This window comes from Kogia breviceps, chromosome 2, assembly GCF_026419965.1.
Source record: "Kogia breviceps isolate mKogBre1 chromosome 2, mKogBre1 haplotype 1, whole genome shotgun sequence".
Classification (NCBI taxonomy): domain Eukaryota; kingdom Metazoa; phylum Chordata; class Mammalia; order Artiodactyla; family Physeteridae; genus Kogia; species Kogia breviceps.
This window is the reverse complement of record NC_081311.1, coordinates 74,715,257-74,737,849: the sequence shown is the minus strand read 5'-3', so window position 1 is coordinate 74,737,849 and position 22,593 is coordinate 74,715,257. Positions and strand designations below refer to the sequence as shown.

At 38.5% G+C, this 22,593-nt stretch overlaps 1 protein-coding gene and 1 long non-coding RNA gene across 5 annotated transcripts in view; one reads left to right on the top strand and one right to left on the bottom strand.

Moving 5' to 3' along the window:
* The window catches only part of BICC1 (BicC family RNA binding protein 1), a 310,208-nt gene that overhangs the window by 271,560 nt on the left and 16,055 nt on the right, over positions 1 to 22,593 (top strand). For 2 of the 4 annotated variants that reach the window (XM_059055026.2, XM_067025611.1), the window contains exons 11-17: positions 200 to 361; positions 964 to 1,154; positions 1,293 to 1,425; positions 1,968 to 2,124; positions 13,229 to 13,394; positions 16,354 to 16,393; positions 16,768 to 16,922. In XM_059055026.2, the coding sequence (XP_058911009.1) occupies positions 200 to 361; positions 964 to 1,154; positions 1,293 to 1,425; positions 1,968 to 2,124; positions 13,229 to 13,394; positions 16,354 to 16,393; positions 16,768 to 16,922 (1,004 nt within the window). The remainder of the gene's footprint in view (positions 1 to 199; positions 362 to 963; positions 1,155 to 1,292; positions 1,426 to 1,967; positions 2,125 to 13,228; positions 13,395 to 16,353; positions 16,394 to 16,767; positions 16,923 to 22,593) is intronic. The other 2 variants (XM_067025610.1, XM_067025612.1) reach the window with 1 other exon arrangement.
* LOC136793558 (uncharacterized) overlaps positions 14,363 to 22,593 on the bottom strand; it is a 443,749-nt gene continuing 435,518 nt past the window's right edge. The window contains exon 7 of the long non-coding RNA XR_010838974.1: positions 14,363 to 16,254. This is a non-coding gene — a long non-coding RNA (uncharacterized lncRNA). The remainder of the gene's footprint in view (positions 16,255 to 22,593) is intronic.

The following is a 22,593-nucleotide window of genomic DNA, read 5'->3' as shown; positions in this document are numbered from 1 at the left end:
GGGCAGGTGGGGTCCTGTGTTGGAATTGTATCATGCAATATTTCATGTGACTATTTGAAAGAAGGTAATCTGTCCCTCATATCTTGTATTTGGAAAATATCAGATTATATGAATGTGCATTCCAAATGGCAGTATTGATGCCATCTGTATTTTTAAATCTTGAGTTTATGTGTATTGACTTTACATTCATTCATTACAGGTCTTTTGGGACCCACTGCCTTATCTCTCAATACTTCAACAACCCCGAACTCACTTTTGAATGCTCTTAATAGCTCAGTCAGTCCTTTGCAAAGTCCGAGTTCTGGCACCCCTAGCCCCACATTGTGGGCACCTCCACTTGCTAGTACTTCAAGTGCCACAGGTCAGTATTATTTAAGTACAATCAAAGGTGTGCATTCTTAGGTATTAATCAGTTTTTTAGTAAAATTTACTAGTGGTTCCGTTTCCGTAGGGAAGAACTATGGTTCAAAGAATACTGCAGCCAAACAAATTCTCCAAAGTGTAAATCAACTAAAATGAAGCATAATAAAGCAGTGAGATTTTCATAAAAGTAATATGCAATCGTCACACGTGACAGGCAGATCAGGAAAAAGAGCATGATGTGCAGGAAGCAGTGGCAAAAGCACGCGAGAGTCACTGACCTGCTAATTAGGCAATGCACGTTCTAGTTTGACAGGTTCGCTTGGTGGTCACATGCACATGCTCAGTCTAGCTAGCTTCCTCATTTGTACAGTGAAGAGCTTGGACTAAATACGCTCTAAAATGTTGTTCCATTTTAATACTTCTTCTATGTTTTTATAGTAATGTGTTAATAAACCTGTTAACAGAGGGGTATCAAAATTGAATTCTCAGTTTGCAGCAACAAAAATGACTTTTTTGTTGTTACTGAAAATAATAAAATAATGCTTCTTGATTCTGAGTTTATTCCTGTCTAACGTCTGTCTTCATGAAATGCTGTTATAGGTTTTTCTGCTATACCACACCTTATGATTCCATCTACTGCCCAAGCCACATTAACCAATATTCTGTTGTCTGGAGTGCCCACCTATGGGCACACAGCTCCATCTCCCCCTCCTGGCTTGACTCCTGTTGATGGCAACAGTATGCAGACAGAAAGCAAAAAAATCTCTGCTTCATTAAATGGACACACACAGGTAATGCCCTTCAGCAAGAATCATGTGATCTATGCTGTTTGTAAGAGATAAGCCACTGGTAACGTGTTTAAACTTTCACCTGAGATGCATTTTAGCCTTGTGACCATATCTCTGTGTTGTTTTCTATTATTATTTCAGTCTCCGAATATAAAATATGGTGCAATATCCACTTCGTCACTTGGAGAAAAAGTGCTGAGTGCGAATCATGGTGATCCATCCAGACAAACAACTGCATCTGAGCAGGCATCTCCCAAATCAAACCCCGCAGAAGGTATCTTTCCTTCTGAACTTCAGCCTGCTCTGTTGATTGGATAAAGGGGATTGTAGAAAGTCTGTGCAGTGATTTTGAGTGGGTTTTTCTAACTAGTTATGATTCACCCTGGCTCAAGGCTGCAGAGAGACAGTATCTTGAATGAAATTCCAAAGAACATGGTGAAAGAGCACTTTGCCATAGAAAGAACCACTTTCCCATTACATTGGACCTTCCTAAATTAAAGTGAATGTAATTGTGCAGCAGGAAAGCATTAACTTACTAAGTGTGTGTGTGTGTGTGTGTGTGCAATTTTTTCCCAAGTAGAGTATTTCTTTTTATAACACCTTCATCCTTAACAGTCTTTAAAGAAATGTGAGGGTCTTCAAATTTCATCATGAGTGTTTGAGGTAGCCTGAATTTAAGGCATCTTCTCTGTAGCTGAAAGCTGTTATGCTTTTTTCCAATTCCATAGAATTAGATTCTGATTTGTTTCCATTGCAGGTGATTGTTGATAGTAAGGTGATGTCTGGATTTTTGCTTTTTTCTCCCCTCTTCTGCAGGTTGTAATGATGCTTTTGTTGAAGTAGGCATGCCCCGAAGTCCTTCCCATTCTGGAAATGCTGGTGACTTGAAACAGATGATGGGTCCCTCCAAAGTTTCCTGTGCCAAGAGGCAGACAGTAGAACTATTGCAAGGCACAAAAAACTCACACTTACAGTATGTATTTTAATTTTAAAATCCCTTCATCCTTTGAAAGAAAGTGTATAACAGGCTGGATTTGTGTTAAACTCAATAGTTGGTGCTCTTTGGTTCAAGTGCATTTGACATTATCCATAGGTTTTTTTCATTTCTCTTTATGATTACCTTCTCTTTTTACTTTTAAAAACTTTATTAAGAATAGTATCCGATAACTTTCACCCTTGTTAGAAAGCAAAATTCACCTAAGTAAATTTAAAGATCAAATTGACTTTATTCAGCAATTCATGAATTGGCAGCATCCCATTTAGCAAATAGAAAGGAGCTCCAAAGAGCTGCAGAAAGAAGAGGCTTTTAAAGGCAGAAAGGGTGCGGGACAAGGAAGTCATGAAGAAAGGAGTATTTCAGGCAAGGTCACCTTCCTTTGGGAGAAGGCAGGGGTCTGTCAGGTGGGTTACCTCACTAGTGTTGGCCAGGAAATTCCAGACAGGACTGGTTAAGATTACATTCCCAGGAGAGGCTGAAACTGCAGTTAGGTTAGGTATCAGGTCTTGGTTTGTGGATATGGGGCTTAGTACAAATGACTCCATTTTGGGCCTGTTGTCCCTTTTTTCACAATTCTCTCCTTTTGATCAGACTTTCGGCCCAAGTGAGAGATGTGATCAAAATTTAAGGCATTAGCACCACCCTCAGCTACCTCTCTATAGTTTAGTTCTTATAGCTTTCACTCATCCTCTGTGTGGTGTTCACAGGTCATGATTCTTTTTTTTGCTATTGAATCTCTGTGGTATTCACAGGTCATGACTTCAGGCTCACAATTGTTTTAGTCAGTCATTTTCTTCATTTCTTTTCTGGCATTCCAGTTTTAGGGTGGTCATTTGCTCAGTGGTTAGTGGCTGCAAACATACATTTAAAGCTTTTGAGAGAATACAATGCACCAGAGAGACTACTGTGACTGTTATAAGTAGAATACTTGCCAGTGTTTGGAGGGCAGTTCGGAGCCATAGTCCCCCAGACCCAAACCAATCAAAATCAAATAAGTCAAAGAAAGGCCCTGCTGAAGGAGTCATTTTTTAAAGCCAAGTGACTTGCTCAGCGATCTTAGTCAACTGAGTTTCCACTTGCCCAGAATGTTAATCCAGGTTCAGCAGGTAGTGTTGGCCACAGCACAGACACTCCCTTGTTCAGCTAAAAGACAATCAAAGGCTATTCTATTATCAAGAACAACTTTGGCCAGAGAATCTAAGGAATTTTGTTGGGCAGCTGCTGTCTTGGTAGATTTTGCAGTATTTTCAGGAGTTAAGGAGAGATTCCTGATTATAGTTTCATTTACATTTACTCTTAACCCTGGGAGTAGGGCCCTGCTATAGAATGTGAATCCTGAACCATGCAAGCCTCCTGGACTTTTCTAACTCTGCAGTATAGATTCAGGGGATTTGTCCAATGAAGTGTCTCAGTTTGTTTGTAAACAGTTAAGGGCACAGTTAGATAATTCAAGAGGCATTGCCCTGTTACGCGCCAGCCATCTAGGCATCCATACGCCCTAGGAGAGTGATAGCCACCACTGACAAAGATAAATACTGTTGGGGCACAAACCACTTCCAGACAGCACCACGTGGTGCTGTCCATGGATTCATTTGTGGGGGTTGTTGCATTTGCCCATTCAAGCCATGAGTCATTTAAGTTTTCAGTGCATTTGGGAAGTAAATCTCCTAACCTGAAATAAAAAATTCTAAATTACAGAGGTTACCTGCCTTAGCAATGGCCTGAGAGATTCAGAGTGACTGCATTATCTTTCTGGAACAATGCCAGACAGAGTAAAGGAAAGAAAAAGAGAAGAAAAAGGTTTCATATTTAATTAAAGTGTGAAGTCTTGATCTGGGGTCTCAGGAGGAAGCAGTCTACCTCAGTGTCAGCTACTTCTCCAACTAGTCAGTTTGATTTTGAGGTCTCCAGATGTCAGGTGGAGACTTCTTCAGCTGTGAGATGTGTACCTAAGTCTCTGAAGTTTGGCTGCCATCTAAGTATTGAAGAGGATCTGATATAGTGCCTTCCAAGGAGACTCAAGGACCATCTTTGTTCTTAGTGATTCCAAATCAGAAGGGTGGGAGAAAATTGGAAACATAAGTTTGGAGAATTGTGGCTAGTTATTTGAAGGGAACTAGAAGAATTCAGGATCCAGTCCAGTTTACAGGAATATAAAAAAACCTCAAAGAAAGTTAATAGCACTAGAATCTAATATCTACAAAAGTACAAACATTTTTCTCTCTACAGTTACTTCCATTTTTTAAAAACAAAAGATAATTGCAGTTAAACTAATTTGTTTGCTTTAAAATTGGCCTGATTATTTACATAAGTGCAGCAAGAATAGTGATTGTATTGTATGAGTACTTTTTAAAACTGCTTTGCAGGAACTTTTCATAAGGAATCTCAGATTGAACTCTTAAAAGCCTCTGAGGCCAGAAAGCCAAGCCAAGGACTCGCCATCAGATTTTACCTACAATACCTATAGTTTGGGTGAATTCCTCTCTTCATAAGGTCCCCAAAATAACCTGAGGTACCTGGGCCTGCCAGGAAATGACCTTCCTTACTCACCGGGTAAGGCTGCCAGGAACCCTGTAAGCAGAGCACCAGGCCAGTTTTTTTCAAGGGACTTTATTGGCTTTATTAAGTTAACCTTAGTTCCTCAAAGCTGTCAGATCATATCTGAGTCTGTGTATGTCTCTCTCAAATATGACATTTCAGTCAAACTTTGGTAATATAGCCAATGTTTCCAGTGTGTTCTGTTACAAGGAGAACAGATTCTTATTGACCTTTGCAAATAACTAACTGTATTGCTGTTGAAAGAATACAGAAGAGTTTCCAAAGAGTTTCTGGAGGGATCAGGTAGGGAGAAAAGTAAATGTTTCGTCTTTGTTTACAAAGGTATACTTTACCAAATTGCTGTACGTCATCGATAACTTAGGAAAAAAGGTTTCCTTAAATCTGGAAAAATGAAACATTAAGGAACTAGCAATTTTTCAAACAAAAATAATCATTAAAAAATTATAATCCTCCTCCTCCTCAGTTCATTTAGTCCCATGTACAATAATTGATATTTGTTCTGCTTGAATCCAGTTCAGTTTTATGACCTTTATGTTATCAGAAACATGCACTTGTTAAAATTCTTTCCATGAATCTCCTTGAAGTTGAGGCACTTTTGTAAGAACACTTTTGCAGAAGCATCTAAGACTGTAAGTCTCTGTAAATGATAAAGACTTAAAAATGCCCATTGTTCAAGATCTGATGAGATTTCATTTGATAAAGAAATGTAGTTATTTCTGTGATATACACCAGTTTATGTTAATATTAATTATGACTGATAACATTATACCTGGACATATCACATCTCTAGGAATTTCACACAGCTCTGGAACACTTATATACCTCTACAAATACAAAATAGAAAGGGCTTAGTATTACTTTTATTTGACAATACTTCCCATGTAATTTAACACATCAAAGAAGCCTAATTAGTTTAAGATCTCTCCTTTTATAAGGAGAGGGAACAAATCTTTTGAGATGTGTCCCAGGAGCCCTCTGGAAAATCTCAGTTAGTTTGAGGTCAGAAAGATTTCATTTGGGATTTGATTTGGGGGAAGTTTGTCAAAAATATCAAAAGGTTTAAAAACACTTGGTCATATAGGATCATAGGTCACTGTGAAACAACATTTAGTTATCCATTTAACCAAAGTGACAATTAAAGACTACACAGGCAAATATAGAAAGTTAAATAGTTATTACAGGAAATTATTTTGGTAAAGCACAAAATACTTGCTTTCTAGGCAGATTACTTAAAGGTAAATAACAACCTTTTACAATCTCTTATTAAGAGCAGACCAGTAATTCAAAATCACTTGTTCTTTTAACAGAGAGAAAAGCAATTCTGATTTTGCACTGAGGTACTTTTGATATTAAACCTCTTTTTTTTTCCACTTAAATAAATTCATTCTAATTTTAGCCTGCTTGACCACACATAAAATTCCTTTCCCAAGATTCCTTTCCTACAGACCTTCTACAGTTTGGTCTTATGTTTTCTTCTTTCCCATTCTGAAGTAACCAATCTCACTTTAGGGCAAAATTAGTTTCTTTTTCATCAACAAAAATTCCTCTCCATTCCTCATACCTTCTTTTACTGAAAACACACATCCTACATTCCTTGCATATGGAAATGTTTCCTTATTATTTTGAGTAACTTTAATTATATATATATACACATATATATATTATAAACATATTTATATAATATATATTTAATTTTTAACCCTAAACAACCTTTTTAGTGAAAAGGAGTAAACAATTTTGTGGCTTGACAAATTAATATTTTTTATAATGTCTAGAAACATATGCTTTTCCATAGTAAATTTCTCAGTTTGGCACAAAACATGTTTATTAATGTATCCAAATACCTTTAGTTTCTCTGTAAAAAAATAAAAAGGCCCAAAGTGGTAAACCTATGTTCAGTAATTAATGTTTTAGTATTTTATCTTATTTGGAAATCATCTGGATAGTCAATGACTATCCATCATTTACTTTAATTTAGCAAAACTTTTAAGGTTTTAGGTTACCAAAAAGATTTTAGAGAAACTATTTTAAAAGTTCACTGAAACACTTGTATCCCATTTACATCTGTAGTAATCGCCTTTTTTCTGTGGGGGATATGTTCCAAGACTCTCAGTGGATGCCTGAAACCATGGATAGTCCTGAATTCCTATGTATACTGTGGTTTTTCCTATACATATATACCTATGATAAAATTTAATTAGAGATTAACAACAATAACTAATGAACAATTATAACGATATATTATAATAAAAGTTATGTGAATGTGGTATGTCTCTCTCACTTTCTCTCTCTCTGTAAATGTCTTATTGTACTGTACTCACCCTTCCTCTTCTTGTGATGATGTGAGATGACTAAAATGCCTATGTGATGAACTGAAGTGGGGTGAGGGATGTCGGCACTGTGATGTGGTGGTAGGCTGCTATTGACCTTCTGATGATGTATCAGATGGAGGATCTGATCCTGGATCGTTGAGCTATGATGATGTTGATGGTTGGGGAATTCCACGATGGGGTGGAGTGGGGTGGCAAGAAATTTCATCACACTACTCAGATCAGCAAACAGTTTAAAACGTATGACTTATTTATTTCTGGCATTTTTCATTTAATATTTTCAGACTGAGGTTGACTGGGTAACTGAAACCACTGAAAGTGAAACCACAGATAAAGGGGGACTACTGGATTCAATTTACTTAATTTACATAAGCACTTAAATCTTTTAAAGCCACTTAAATAGAGCTCTTTTACAAATTAATTTTGGCAGTACCATCCGGAGGTGGAAAATTCAACACATCTGCAACACATACATAGACACACATAAACTGACAATCATAAACAGAGACCTTTGGGGTTCCATTTTTAAATTACTGCTGTGAATCAGGTACAGTAATACAAAATTTCACTAGTTATAAAAAAAAAAGAGTTGGATTTAAGTTGTTTTCTGGTAGATGGAATAAGTTAAGTTTACCTGCTCAGATGGCTGAAGCTTTTTACTGTATTTGTGGGAAAGACACTTAAAAATTTTTTTGTCCACCTAAGTTTCAAATGACCTTTTCCCTTTTGTTCATCTTCTGATAAGAATTACCTCCCTAAAGTTTGTAGAACATTTACATCTCAAAGGTACAGGGAAAGAAAGCAAGTTCCTCCAAGGACTTTGGTTTCTTCCTATAAGGCCAGAATTTCTACACTACTTAAAAGCCTTCTGAATAGGGGAGGTTTTAGGATTGGTAAAAGGACTAGGTGGACTTTGAACTGCCTCTACAGCTAGTTTCTAGTTCTGCAAAGATTTGTAAGATAAGGACAGTTGCTCTCAATTCCTCAAAGAATTGGTTTGCAGCCTAAATGACAATTATAGTTTGAGCCACCCATCCAACTACATTATCCTTAATTTGCTTTTTTTTTTTTTTTTTTTTTTTTTTTTAATATCAGGGAGAAGATGTCTAACTAAGGTGGGAATCACAAGATTTCTGTGTTCTGGATTTAGAGCTGTTTGCCTTTCGAATGTTTTAGTAAATCCTTTCACAGAGGCTTTAGAGGGTTTTTCTTCCCCTCTGAGTGCATAGTTTAATTTTAGTTTAAGGGAGGAGACGTAAAAAAAAATTCCCATCAGCCTCTGAATATCAGCTTCCAATTTTTGACCAACTGTTGACTGCAGAGCTACTTAAAAAAAAAAATCCTTTAACTATCTTGTCAGTTTTCAGAGTGGACAAGCAATAAATATTTCTGGCAGTATTGAACAACCCCTTAGACTTAAGAGGTATTCCAGAAGAGGGTGCAAAAAATATTTTATTTTCCTCTCTTTATTGGGTACTACAGACAGAGAGACCCAGGAGAGCTGACTCTGGTAAGAATTTTCTCCCTTCGTGGGCTTCTGCCAGTTTTCCCAGGATCCCACCTACAGGCTCCAAATGAGGTTTAAAATAGAGGGTGTAGCTCTAGTATCTTCCAGAATTTGGCAAGGTTTTTCATGAATTTTAATTTAGTTTCCCTTAGCTGTTTAAGGGAATAATGTAGCAGTTTATAAGAAAATCCCTCAGAATCTCAACAATTCTGGGAGGGGCTCATTCTGGGGCCCTCCTTTGAGGGTAGATATGAGGGTGTCTATAGATTCTGAAAGCTCAGCCTCTGTGCACCAGTGCTGAAGCGAATCTTGGAGACAGAGTTTGGGGTGAAGTAGAGGAGAACAGCTTTATTGCTGTGCCAGGCAAAGGGGGCCACAGCGGGCTTGTACCCTGAAAAACTGTGTGTCCTAACCTGGGAGGATTTGGTGAGGACTTTTATAGCAGTGGTTCAAAGGTGATAAGGAGCAGGGAGTGTGCAGGGCCTGCACTCCTTTAATCTGGCCTCAGGTGGTCTCCTGATGAGCTTCTCTGGTTCTCAAGGCTGTCAAACCGTGAGCTTCTCTCTGGAATGAGGATTGCGTCATCAGGCAGTTCGTCTTCCAGTTGTTGGAGTCTTTAGTTCCGTAGAAGAGCTCAAAGATGTTGTTATGTGTATCCCTTGACTCAGAATCAGCACTCTGCCCCAAGACTGCACTATTGTTTCTTGACTGCTCCTCCCTTGTCTCTGTATCCCCTCCCTTCCCTAATTAGCAACTGTTCGAATCTGCTCTTTGGAACCCAGGGAAGGTCATAGCGGCTGGAGTCTATTCCCTACAAACAAGAAACAGGGGACACAGAAAGGCTTCCATGCCCAGGAGCCCCACAGGGTCCCGATGGTTTCACTGCATGACCACTAACACGTCAGACATTTGTTTGTGATCTTCTAGTCTCTTCAGAGTGGAAAGGCAATTTAGACAGGATTACTGGAGTGAGTACTCATGTAAAAGAGGATAGGGAGTTCCCTGGTGGTTAGGACTCTGTGCTCTCACTGCTGAGGGCCCCGGGTTTTATCCCTGGTTGGGGAACTAAAATCCCACATGTGCAGCATGGCCAAAAAAAAAAAAAAAAAGAGGATAGAAGGGAGCAGTAGTAGTTATGTCAGTCTTACTGTCTCTTGTTTTAGGTGCCTCTTGTGTCTGTAATTTTTCATTAGCCTTTTTGCAATGAATCTTTCATTGAAGCTATTTTGGAATTTTGAAGCCTTTTGGAGTCTTCTGCATGCCAATTAAAATAGGTATCCCATTTTATTTGGGGGGGGAGTGGGGAGCCCTTGCTTTTAAGTGCACTTCTTAAATGATCTTATATAATTGGAACATTCTTCATAATGGTCATTCTAATTGTAGGTCATCTTTAGTAACACTTTGCCATTTTTATAGATATTTATAGCTTCCAGGATCATAGTTCTTAGATGTAAAATAAGCAAGTGTACCAGAAGGTGGAGTGCTTAACTCTGAATTTTAAGGATCCCATTTCTTTCAGCTAAGCCGTTTTGAGTTTGGGGGAGGCAGATCAATATCTAAGAAGGATGTGCTGTGGGCTTGGGGTGTGGTGTTTTACAGTGAACTTTGTTGCACGGAAATCTTCTTGAGGTTGGTGGATGACCTAGTGTCAAGCTAACCTGTTCCATGACCAGCTTATTTGAACACGGGAGTCCTTGAGTTAGGTGGAGAGTACTTTATCAGCTTTTAAGTGCTTCACGCATGCCCACGAATTTTTGTGGCTTTTTGGCTTCTGAGATTCCTATTAGTGGTAGCTTTTATCTACAGAAAACAAGATAAACACACACATGCACCTTAACAAATTGGCAGTAACCAAAGGATTTTGCTATGTCCCAGCCAGGTAAAGGTCTCGTGTATACCACCAACAATTCCTGCCACGGGACCTTGGCCTGGGGAATGAATTGAACCAGCAGACCTCAACAAATGGAGACTGAGGACTAGAGGCTCCACATACATGGAGAACTAATAGTTCCCACATGGATCTTGGGACAGAATCAAGGCCTGGGGGTTTCCATCAATTAATTGACTATTGTGGTCTGAAATAAAGGCTGGGGACTTGAGCTCCCAGAATCGGGATCCAGCTGACCTGCTCTGTATTGGAAAGCCAGTTAGATTGGGAGCTCAGTGCAAGAGCTCAGAATTGAGAGAAAGTTAATCAACAGTCCTCAGAAGCAGTGAGACAGAGAACTCAAAAGGGTTTGCAGGTACCACACCTGTTTCTTATTCCCCAAATTATTGGAAGTCTCCTTCAGTCCTATTACTGCTATCAAATCTGTTTTTTAAAAAAAATCAACTGAGTAAGTTTAAAGATCAAATTTACTTTATTCAACAATTCATGAATCGGCAGAATCCCACCTAGCAAATAGAAAGGAGCTCCAAAATGCTGCAGAAAAGAAAACATTTTAAAAGGAGAAAAAAGGAGGGACAAGGAAGTCATAAAGAAAAGAAAGGATTATTTCAGGCAAGGTTACCTTCCTTTGAGAGAATGCAGTGGTCTGTCTGGTGGATTACCTCAACTTGTGTTGGCCAGGAAATTCCAGACAGGACTGGTTAAGATTACATTCCTAGGAGAGGCTGAAACTGCAGTTAGGTTAGGTATCAAGTCTTGGTTTGTTGATGTGGGGTTTAGCACAAGTGACTCCATTTTAGGCCTGCTGTCTCCTTTTTAATACCCTTAAATCTTCTCAGTCATCTCTCCCCTTCCTTTAGCTGGTTGGGTTTATTTCTGGATTCTCTAAACCATCTCTTTTGCTCTGAAACTTTAGCATTCTCTCTGCTCTTCAGTAATCAGCAGGGCAATTTTAACTCTCTGATTTTTGCTGTAAGAAATTTTCTTAGTGTGAATTCTCCTTCATTTGGCTTTGAATTTCCAACTTAAACTATGGCTCCCTTGTTCCAAGGTAGTGAATTGTTCACTTTGGTAATAAATACTTGGCAGTATCATGATTTTACTTATTACAAATCACAGTGAGTATAAATACATGTTATATTAAATATAATTCTCCCTTACCATAGCACCATTAGGGATAACAAATGTGTTATCCTTACTTCTTCCATTTATTTTATTTTTTTCAAATAGGCAGTCTTTTCACATTTTAAAAACACAAAACAGTGGAATGCTTCTACATCAAAAGGTTTTTGTTCCCATCCACTTCATCTACCCAATTTCCTCTACTGCTTTTTATATCGTTACAGAATAGAGTGTGTTTAGGCAAATGTAACATATATATATATTTACTTTTTTAACTAAAAAATTGTTTTTATTGAAGTATAGTTGATTTCCAGTGTTGTGTTAATATATATTCTTATTTCCTCTTTTTCTCAGCAAAATCTGTTTTGCTTTTATAAAAAGCAAAATCTGTTTTACTTTTATAAACTCTTTGATTAACTACCATTGTTCCCATTTTGTCCAAATCTGCTTTACTTGTGTTTTTCTTAACATGATACTAATACGCCAAATTAACATTATTTTAGGTTAGAGAAATGATTTTGTTTTCCCTCTGTGTTGATGCATTTGAAGTATATACCTGTTCCTTTCATTGTTAAATGTGTTCATTGAGTGTGAAAGTGTGAACTGATTATCTCTCATCTGAATTAAGCTGCAACCTCCAGAATGGTCTCCCTGCCTCCAATCTCTTATCAGCTCTATCAATCCTTTATTTTGTTCCAATAATTTTTGTCACACTCTGGCTTTAAAACCACCAGTGACTGCACACATCCTTTCCTTTGCTTATGCTGTTCCCTCTGAGTTGCTGTTACACAATGGCGGACTTGCAGATAGATGCCCTTTAAATTCCAGGTCACACACCTGTGTGAAGCCTCTCTGAATTTTTGTCAAACAAAGTTCTTTGCTCCTCCTTTTGTATTCTAATAGTCCTTTCTAAATTCCTCTGAACTCCCCTGGTACAACTGAAGAGTGAATGATAAAAAGAAGAATGTGTGAGCAAATCAGCTCTTTGACTAATACTGTTTGTTATTTCTGTTTTACTTGAGCCTAACATGCAGTTGGATGTGAACTTGAGGTGCATGTATAGGGCATTATAAATTCTTATAATTCAGATAATTGCCCCCCATTTTAAGAAGCACTTGCGTGTTCTTTCCCTGCACCCTGAACAGATGTTAAAGAATATTTACCTGCTGCCTTTATCATAGCAGATTTGTTAGCAATATCATGTATATTGCACACAAATGAATTGGATCATCTTCATGCCTTCAGGCTGACTCAGTTTGTTTAGACTGCGTAAACATGGGTCAGGGATATCTCCTTGATGTATGTAAATTAGAAATCTTGTCTGTATGTCTGTTTCATATGTACTGCATACAGTGTATCACACATGCTATATTTAATGTGTGTGAGTATTGATCATGAAATAGTTTCGGCACCATCTCTAGAGTCAGAAAGTCTGGGTTCAAATCCCAGCTCTACCATTTACCAGAGGTGTGACCTTGGACAAGGTACTCCCCTCATCTGAAAAATAGGGATAGTAAGACTGTCTTCCTCATAGCAGTACCGTGAGGATTAAATGAGATAATACATGTAAATGGTTGACAGTGGTAAACCTACATAGTCAATGTGGCACCTAGGAAATGTGTGCTACATTTGTATGTAATGGTGGAGTGTTCAATCCCAAACTCTCTTTCACAGCAGCACTGACAGGTTGCTCTCAGATCCTGAGCTGAGTACTGCAGAAAGCCCTTTGGCTGACAAGAAAGCTCCAGGGAGTGAGCGTGCTGCAGAGAGGGCTGCCGCTGCCCAGCAGAACAATGAAAGGGCCCGCCTTGCCCCACGGCCATCATATGTCAACATGCAGGTAATGATAAAAAAAAAAAAAAAAAATGGACAAGTCATCCAAATGTAGGCTGCCTAGGTTGGGGAATGGGGAATTCAGTGAGCTTTTAGCAGTAGAGCAGAAATTAAATTTAAATATATATGCAGTAATTAGGAATTGGTTTTGCTATAAACATTAAAAATGAAATGCAGGATTTAGTTTGAGAAGAAGTCTTTAAAATATATTAAAATGACATAATATGGTCTATGTATGTCACATGCAAATGACATTTTCCATCTGTTTAAAAAAATTTAGATAAATATGAGAGCTGTTATTTCTAAGCATTTACTATCTCATGACATAGTCTTGGATAAATAGATATAATATTCTTCTATCTGTGAAATGGAGAAGATAAATTTGGTGTTCCTTAGACAGTTATAAAAATAACTAATGTGAAGCTTCAGTGTATTGGAAGGAGATGCTAAATATTATTGATGGTTATGTTGGTTCACAGATTCTGATGATTATTTTGAACAATTTCCTCTTTTCCGTGTATCCATTTTCAAAGTATTAGGCTAATTACTCAAAACAGACTATTGATCATGAAATTCAGAAATCTGATTTTCATATAGATCACAGTATAAAAGATAAGGATTTTGTACTTTTAGAGATGCCTCTAAACATTTGATTTCAGTATCTGAATTACTGGATAGACTTACCTACTTTGTAGTAAAAGATATATCATCCCCATCCCCCCACTTCCAAAAAAAGGAAAAACGTCACAAAATCCTAGAAATAAAGAAGTTGTCACAGATATGTCAAAGAAATTAATTCATGGGACTAAATTATACTTCTATAATTCCAGTGAAAACTACAGTACCATCCTGCTTGTCTGTTTTTCTAATCCTTTGCATTTGAACATTTTCAAGAGTTTTTAGATGAATGTTTTTTACAAAAGCCATAGCCTTTATAAAGTGCAAAGTTAAAAAGAAAGACATTTATTACATTTTCTCTGGCAGATTTGTTTTCAGTTATTATAAATTACAGTTCTCTCATCTACAAAGTATCAGATTCCTTTATGATCCCCTTATGGTTTTCATCCATCTTGTGACTCTCGTCTTTTCCATCAGGTATACACTTATAGTGAACCATCTTCATGTTCCTTTCTTTTAGGATGGATGTAAATGGTGATAGAGTTTCAATTTAAATAGATGTATTTACGCCATTAGTGCAGAAGTGACTCTTAAAATCACCAAGAAATCAACGATAATAGTTTGAAGACTTCCCTGATTGCTTTAGCTGAAGATGATCTCTGTCTCTTGAGATGGTCTCTGTCTCCTGAGCATTCTTGGACTTCTGTATCTCCAGTTCTCTCTTCACACTTACCTCACTTTCTAATTTATTTTGTGGTTATTTCTCTTACTCATCCCTGCTAAGCCTCTATATGATTTGAGGCTATAGATTATTTTTGATTCATTGTAATATTCTTCCACAAAGTGTAGCACAGTCCCTTTAGACGGAAGGCACTCAATAGATATTTACTGAACAAGTAACTTCAGCATCTCCCCACATCTTGCCCTTAGACATTAGTCATAACAAGTTGATTTTAACTCCCAGAATCATTTTAGACCTAGGATTTCAAAAACATTATCAAACTGTGTTATCTAAAAATCTGACTCTCCCAATTTACTGCCATGTTCCTTCTGGTTGGTCTAGGTCGGACTGTTTACTTTTATTATTTTGGCCTAATCATTTGTAGTACATTTTCACTTTCCTTCTGATTGGTCTAGGTCAGCCTGTTTACTTTTATTATTTTGGCCTAATCATTTGTAGTACATTTCACTTCCAGAAGTATCCTGTTTCAGACCATAAATTATATGGACACCCTACATATGATGGTATAGTCCTCCTGGGAGGAAGGTCCAAAGAGCTCTTGCCAGTGGGTTCTTGACCCATCTGATAGGCCTTTGAGACATTCTTTTTTTCTTTTTTTAAAAATTTACTGAAGTATAGTTGACTTACAATATTGTGTTAGTTTCAGTTGTACAGCTAAGTGATTTTGGTTATACATATATGTATATATCTATATACTTTAAAAAAATTCTTTTCTGTTATAGCTCATTACAAGAGACATTCTTAAATCAAGTCTAAGCTAGTTCCTGAATTGGCGAGTTGAGAACGCTGGGCTAGCATTTGAGATGTAGCTGTATCGGGACTTCTTTCTTCAAAATGACCTACCTTGGCCCCTGTGCAGACCCAACTGTGTCATAGTCACTTATTCAATGTGAATGGGAAGAATAAATGGTGCCATCCTAGTCCTGTGCAATAAAAGATAACTTTTATTTTTTAAATTTAGGTTTATATTTTTATTTAGGTGTAATCTTAATGTACTGCTTAAGCATTCTGATAATGCATTATTTTGAAACTTAGCATAACTATTATTAGGTTATTCACTATATGTTAGCATATATTGGTCCTAGTGTGTTAAATATTTCATAGTAAATAGGACTTTTTTTCTTTTTGAAGGAAAATTTCTAACTTTTGTCACTGTCATGACTTAAAGTTGGAAGTAGTACTTTATTATTATAATGAATTAGTTTTGAAAACATGTTTAAGTTTATCAGACTTGCATGGATTACTGTCACATTATGGTGCAGAGCTTAGAATTTGTCCCAGGCAGATTCATGGGCTATAGTCAAAATCTTTTCATGGGGCTTCCCTGGTGGCGCAGTGGTTGAGAGTCCGCCTGCCGCCGATGCAGGTTACGCGGGTTCGTGCCCCGGTCTGGGAAGATCCCACATGCTGCGGAGCGGCTGGGCCCCTGAGCCACGGCCGCTGAGCCTGTGCCTCCAGAGCCTGTGCTCCGCAACGGGAGAGGCCACAACAGTGAGAGGCCCGCGTACTGCAAAAAAAAAAAAAAAAAAAATCTTTTCATGAAGTATTGGCATAACAATTGGATAGACTGACAATAAAGATATTTTCTCTGTTTTTTTTTTTTCAGGCATTTGACTATGAACAAAAAAAGCTATTAGCAACCAAAGGTATGTGATACATTAATGATCTGTACTTTGATTTTTTTTCAGTAAACACGTAAAAGGTTTTTCAGTGTTGATGTTGAACTGAGAAATTGGACCTTCATAAAAGGAATCCCAGAATGTTTAGGTTCAAGTTGCACAAACTTTGTTGAGGTTGAGTAGATTAGCATTAGATCAATTAAGAAATAATGTATCATTTTAAAGTTTACCATTACTTTGTATAAAATGTTTTTTGAGGATATTTTAAGGTATTTTGTGTTAAGAAATAATATTCAGTGATAATTTCTTCACATATATCAAAGAAACAATACTCATCAATATCTTATTTAAGAAATTCATTAAAAATACCAAGCATTTGTTTTATGTTCTGTTTTCCAAAGCTATGTTAAAGAAACCAGTGGTGACGGAGGTTAGAACACCCACAAATACCTGGAGTGGCCTTGGGTTTTCTAAATCCATGCCCGCTGAAACTATCAAGGAACTGAGAAGGGCCAACCATGTGTCCTATAAGCCCACAATGACAACCACTTTTGAGGTTTGTAGAGTCATGCCCTACCTATTCTTCCTGTCTGTTCTCTCAGCAGAAGAGAACAATCTTCTCTCCTCTCCCATTCTCTGTTTATATAAGGACAGTCTATTAATGGTGATTTGTTTTAATTTCTATTAATGGTGATTTGTTTTAATTTCTGTTCCTGTAAACGTATTGCTATGAAATTGATACAGTCCAATATATTATGATCTTTTATGCATCTTCTGTCACAGTTGTTGATCAGCTGTGAAGGAGGTGTAAATTTGTATAAACTTGTTTTTGTTAGGTGGAGAGTGTCATAAGTGATAGAGCAGGGCCGAGATTAAGCAAAGGACAGATGTAACATTCCATAAAAAATGTATAAAGAATCCCTTTATGCAAGGGTATCACTCGCAAGCCCACCATAGGAGGAAAAGGCAAGTATTCAACAAAAACATGTTCTCAGATACGAGTTAAAAATTCAGTGTGTTCAGATGTGCCAGGAACACAGCAGGAAGTATCACAAATGAGAGCTCCAAAATGTTATGCTTCCCAGATGTTGGCTGTAGTGCTCAGGGTGAGACTGGGAAGCTGGTATCCTCACCACATGGAGAAGAGATCTAGGGTTCCTTGCTTCTCAGCTAGGCTGTACGACTCACTCGGCAAGGCCTTTTCCGTTGGAGAGTGTCAGATTTTGACTGTAAGCCTTTTGAGAGTGGGGTGGGGTTAGCTCACATGCACACACACTACTGGTGAGGCCGTGCAAACCCAAACGTGGATGAAAATGATTAATCCAAGAATCACAGTGTTCAACCAGAACACTGTAGGCTGACAAACAAATAGTGGTTAAGGGTTTCATAATTGTTAGTCTAATAACTAGCATTTGTAGATTGACCTTCTTTTCTCCACCCATTTTCTCTGTAATAAATTAGAATGTTGATGAAAGGCAGAAGCAAACATGACATGTTTTCCTTTGTCTCTGAGCAAGTGAAAAAGAAAATACTATTGAAATACTAAAAAGAACATTCTCCTGTGAATTTCATTGTCAGACTTCAAGTAGCAGCCTAGCAGGCTGTATTTAAAGATTGAAGTTACTGTCAGCAGCTAGAATGTAGGAACCATTGTGGAAAATTTGAGGCTGTAGGAGGTAACACCCCTCATTCTGCCATTGTAGCTTTGAGAGAAAATAAACATCTCCCTTCACTGGCAGAGACCTTAAAACGGCTGTGCTAATTCTTAGGCTTCCACTGATGTATTGAATACCTGCCGTCTTCCGTTCTGCTCACCCTCCCCTTTGGCAGAGTGGAGTGTTAGGTGGTTGATTGTGTTTCTGTAGTTTCAGAGATGAAACATTTCACTTTAGAAATGCAAATTCAGTTCTCTTCTCAAAGACCAGTAATGTGACAGGTTGAAATGATGATCATTCTAACGACGCAGTTGTCAAGTGCAGGGGCTGTGGGGCCTGACGGCCACCGCTGACACATGCACAGCTTTGATGGCTGACTTCACACCTCTGAGCCCATTTTCTCATTGCACTTGTTCCAGGATGATGTGGGAGAGGGCATCCAGTGCTCAGCGTGGTGTGCAGGAAGTTCTCAGCAATATTTAGCAGCTACTGTTATTTCCACTGAAGAACTTTACCCTGAAGAAAACCAAGAGCCTGATGAAAGATGTGATTCATAGACATATATGAATGCTTATTGCTGGAAGTATTTCTGCACATTCAAACTAGATATGCCTTTTCTATCCAAAGGAATACCTTAGAGTGTTATATGAACACATAATGTGCTAGTAATAATTATCAGATCACACTCATTTATTTTTTTGTGGGTTTATCTGGTACATTTTCATCCATAGGCTTATTTGAAACCTATAAACTACCAGCGAGGGAAAGGGGCCCAGATCAGTGACGTGTCTTACTTGAGGCCATGGTAGTAGTTGTCAGAGAGAGGACTTGAAATCATTTTACAAAATTTCTTTATACTCCTCTTCCTAATGGTTTAACTCAAGAGGGTACATAGCAAGGCGATATATAAATGCTCTAGAGCCATGTTACTGTACCTTAAAAGACATAAGAATCATTGGGAGCACTTAAAAATGCAAATTCTTCCCCCAGGATCTCAACTCATCAGGAGGGAGCGAGCAGGAACCAGTAATCCACATTTTCAGCAAAAGTCTAGTCTGTTTCTGATGCAGCCTCCCTTCTGGAAACATTGCTCTACAGGGTCGTAACATAAGGGGGATGGCACAGAAATCATGTCAGAAGCTGGAAGACTCTTCTGCTCTGGCACTTTCTGTGGGCAGGAACGTGCAGGGTCCTGACTCAGTGGCTGAATCCCCTCCTGTGGGGTTTCTTGCTTTGGCTTTCTTGGGCTAGCCTGTTCTACCTTCCTGGCTAATGTCTAACAGCTCACTCACATTGAGAGGTAGGGGAGAGGATGTAACCAGAGAGATCAGTGCAAGGACATTCACCATGTAATCTGCTTTTATTCACGGCCCCTTTAAACACTGCTGATGAAGAAATGTAACCAAACTTTTTTAGGGAATGGTTCTAGATTCTCCCAGGTGTGTAGGACTTGAACTTTTCTTCATGCATCCGAAAGCCATTGAAAGGAGGTGAAAGGGCCCTTACATAGCATGATATGATATTCTGAAGCAGCCGCTATCTGCAGGTGCCTGCCCTTCTCTTTATTCTGTTATAGCTCAGAGGGATTAAAAACTGGGCAATTGGGGCTTCCCTGGTGGCGCAGTGGTTGGGAGTCTGCCTGCCGATGCAGGGGACACGGGTTCGTGCCCCGGTCCGGGAGGATCCCGCATGCCGCGGAGAGGCTGTGCTCGTGAGCCATGGCCGCTGAGCCTGCATGTCCAGAGCCTGTGCTCCTCAGAGGGAGAGGCCTCAACAGTGAGAGGCCTGCGTACCGCAAAAACAAAAACCTAGGCAATTGGTGAAGATTGTTTCTTTGGGTTAGAACACAGGGACAGGGTTGGGTTGAGAAGGACCTGGGGAAAAGTGAAGAGAACTTAAACAATTTTTATTAAAAGATTGACCACATCTCTGCTTGTAGCACTATTTTAAAATTGGAGGGTAGCTAGAAACACTCTTTTACCTTAATCTTTTCCAAAGAAAAACAAAACCAAGTAGACAAAGTAGAATGCTGCTCTGGAGAAGCACACTTAGCCAGTAGGTCCTGACGGGTGAGGGCTGTTCGGTGTGTCGGGGATCAAGGCACATGAGTTTCCTGCTCTGGGAAGCTTGTTTAAGGCAAGAAACCAAGGCTTTGAACATGTTGTTCAGATTTCTGAGAAACCAGGTTTGAGCAGTTGTTTCCAGTTTTAAGGCATTTTTGAGAAATTAGCCTTTTCCAAAGATCTCCTTTAGAGAAGAAGTAGGTAGCTTGAGGCTTATTTTTGTTTTCTTCAAGACTCAAAAGTATGACCCTATCCACTTGATGATATACTGGGACAGCAAAAAGTCAAACAAAGGCTACTTGACCTGCCATATTTTTGTCACATCAACAGAACTACAAAAGGTTTGGGATTTTCCTTTTCTTTTTGCTAGTCATCTCTTAAAGGCATTTGGAATGGTTACATATTCTCTGGAGCAGATAAAACCTGCACTGGGAATCAAAGAATGGTTTTTAATTTCCTCAGCACTAAGAGTAATGAGGTTGTCTGGTTATTTTAAGTCTTACAGATCTAAGAGTGGAGGTGAGCTGCTCTTTGTGATACTCTAGTTAGTAGATAACAAAGTAGTACATATCAAAAGATTATGTTTTACTTAATGTTTTCAGAAAACATCGTTTAGCCGGGCCTGATATAGCTGTGTGAATTAAATCAGCTTAGATCTCAGATGAGTGGTTTTTTGGTACTCAAAGAGAGTTTAGATATGGAAGTTTTAAAATATATAGAAATACTACATAATAATCTCATTAATCCTTCTGGTAATTACCAATTTTGAGCATGTTCTTATTTCCCTTGCTGCATGGGATTTATCTGGTTGAAGTATAATGTTAAAGATGGTTTTAATTGACAAAGACCATTTATTTGGTCTTAGGAGCCTTCCTTTCCCTATGCCCCTTCCCACAATTTAGCAAAGGGGATCCCATAGATGTAGGAAAAGGTATCTGTGAGATCCAGTATTCTGCAAATATTTATTATTAAGGACCTTCTGTGTTCCAGACACAATTCTAGACACTAGAGATACAATGCTTGAATATAGATTCTTCCTTTCATGGACAGAGCTTTCTCTTTGGTGGGTGGAGAGAAATATGTAACAAGTTAACAAGAAGGCATTAAGTAATAAAAGTCCCTGATAAATGTGAAACAGAGGCTGCTTTATATTGGGTAGTCTTAGCCGGCTTTAATGAGCAGATGATGTTTAAGGTAAGACCTAGATGGCAAGAAAGGGCCAGCCTTGTGAAGATCTAGGAAAAGAGTGTTAGGCCAGGGAAACAGCTGGCATTATCATTTTGAAGTCAGAACAGACTGGTAAGTTCTTGGAGCAGAAGGTGGACAGGTGGTGGAGCACTGAAGATGAGGCTGGAGAGAGAGGCAGAGACTCAGTTATGGGGCATCTCAGCCCGTGGTGAAGTATTGGAAAAGCATGGTAAGACCTTATGAGAGGCGTGATATTGTTCTAATTTGCATTTAAAACAACCACCTAGTTGCTTCATGGAAAATGGATTATTGGGGTGGGAGGCAAGATAGAATCAAAATGTCCATTAAGGAGACTATTGGTGACATTCGTGGGGATGGAGAAAAGTAGGTAGATTTGGGGTGTGTTTAGATATGACATTGATGAAACTGATAGATTGGATGTAGTGAGGGGAGGAGGAACGAATATGACTCTTAGAAGTTTGGCTTGAGCTACTGGATGAATGGTCATCGCTGAGATTTAGGAATTCTGGGAGAGGGGTAGGTTTGGGTGTAGCTGGGGAGATGGTCATCAGCAATAGGATTTCAAGCACTCTAAGTTTAAAATACCTATGAGACGGTAAAATGGAGGTGTCAGATTGGCAACTCTGTGGTGCTAAATTTCAGTAGGGAATTCAAACCCAGGGGTAAAAATTTGAGTCATGGCTGTTGTTAAGCCTTGACAGAGGTTGCGATGACTGATTACTTAAGGAGAAAGTGTAGAGCGAGATGATAGGAATGCGAGGACCGAGTCCCTGGGTAATCTGACATCTGGAGTAGAAAAGGGGAGGAAGATCCTACAATGGCTACAGTGAGGTAGGTAGAAAGCCTCGAGAGTGGTATTAGAATGCTCTGAAGAAAGAAGCATTACAGCCCCGCATGGTCAGCTGTGGTTATGCTGCTGCGGGATTGAATTAAGTGAGTTTAGTGACCTGAATAGTAAAGGATTCTCTTGGAATTACCCAGTAAACGTAAAACTTTTAGAATCAGAGAATCTTGACTTTAATACTGTAGATATAGTACAAAGTATGGTACCTGTAATACAGTGATTAAATAAATGAATAAAGAATGAATAAATGCAAGTTCAGTGCAAACCGTGAGATCTTTTAAATTACTATTTTTATTTTGATTTGGGGGAGTTAAAAAAGTTACAATTTCCAGGTACTTGTAATTTGTTGGAGAGATCATGTACTTAGTTGAATGAGAGTAACACGGGACAAATGCCAGATTCCTCTCCACCCTTCCACTCCGTGAGCCTGGGAGCTCGATTCCTGTCAAAGCATTG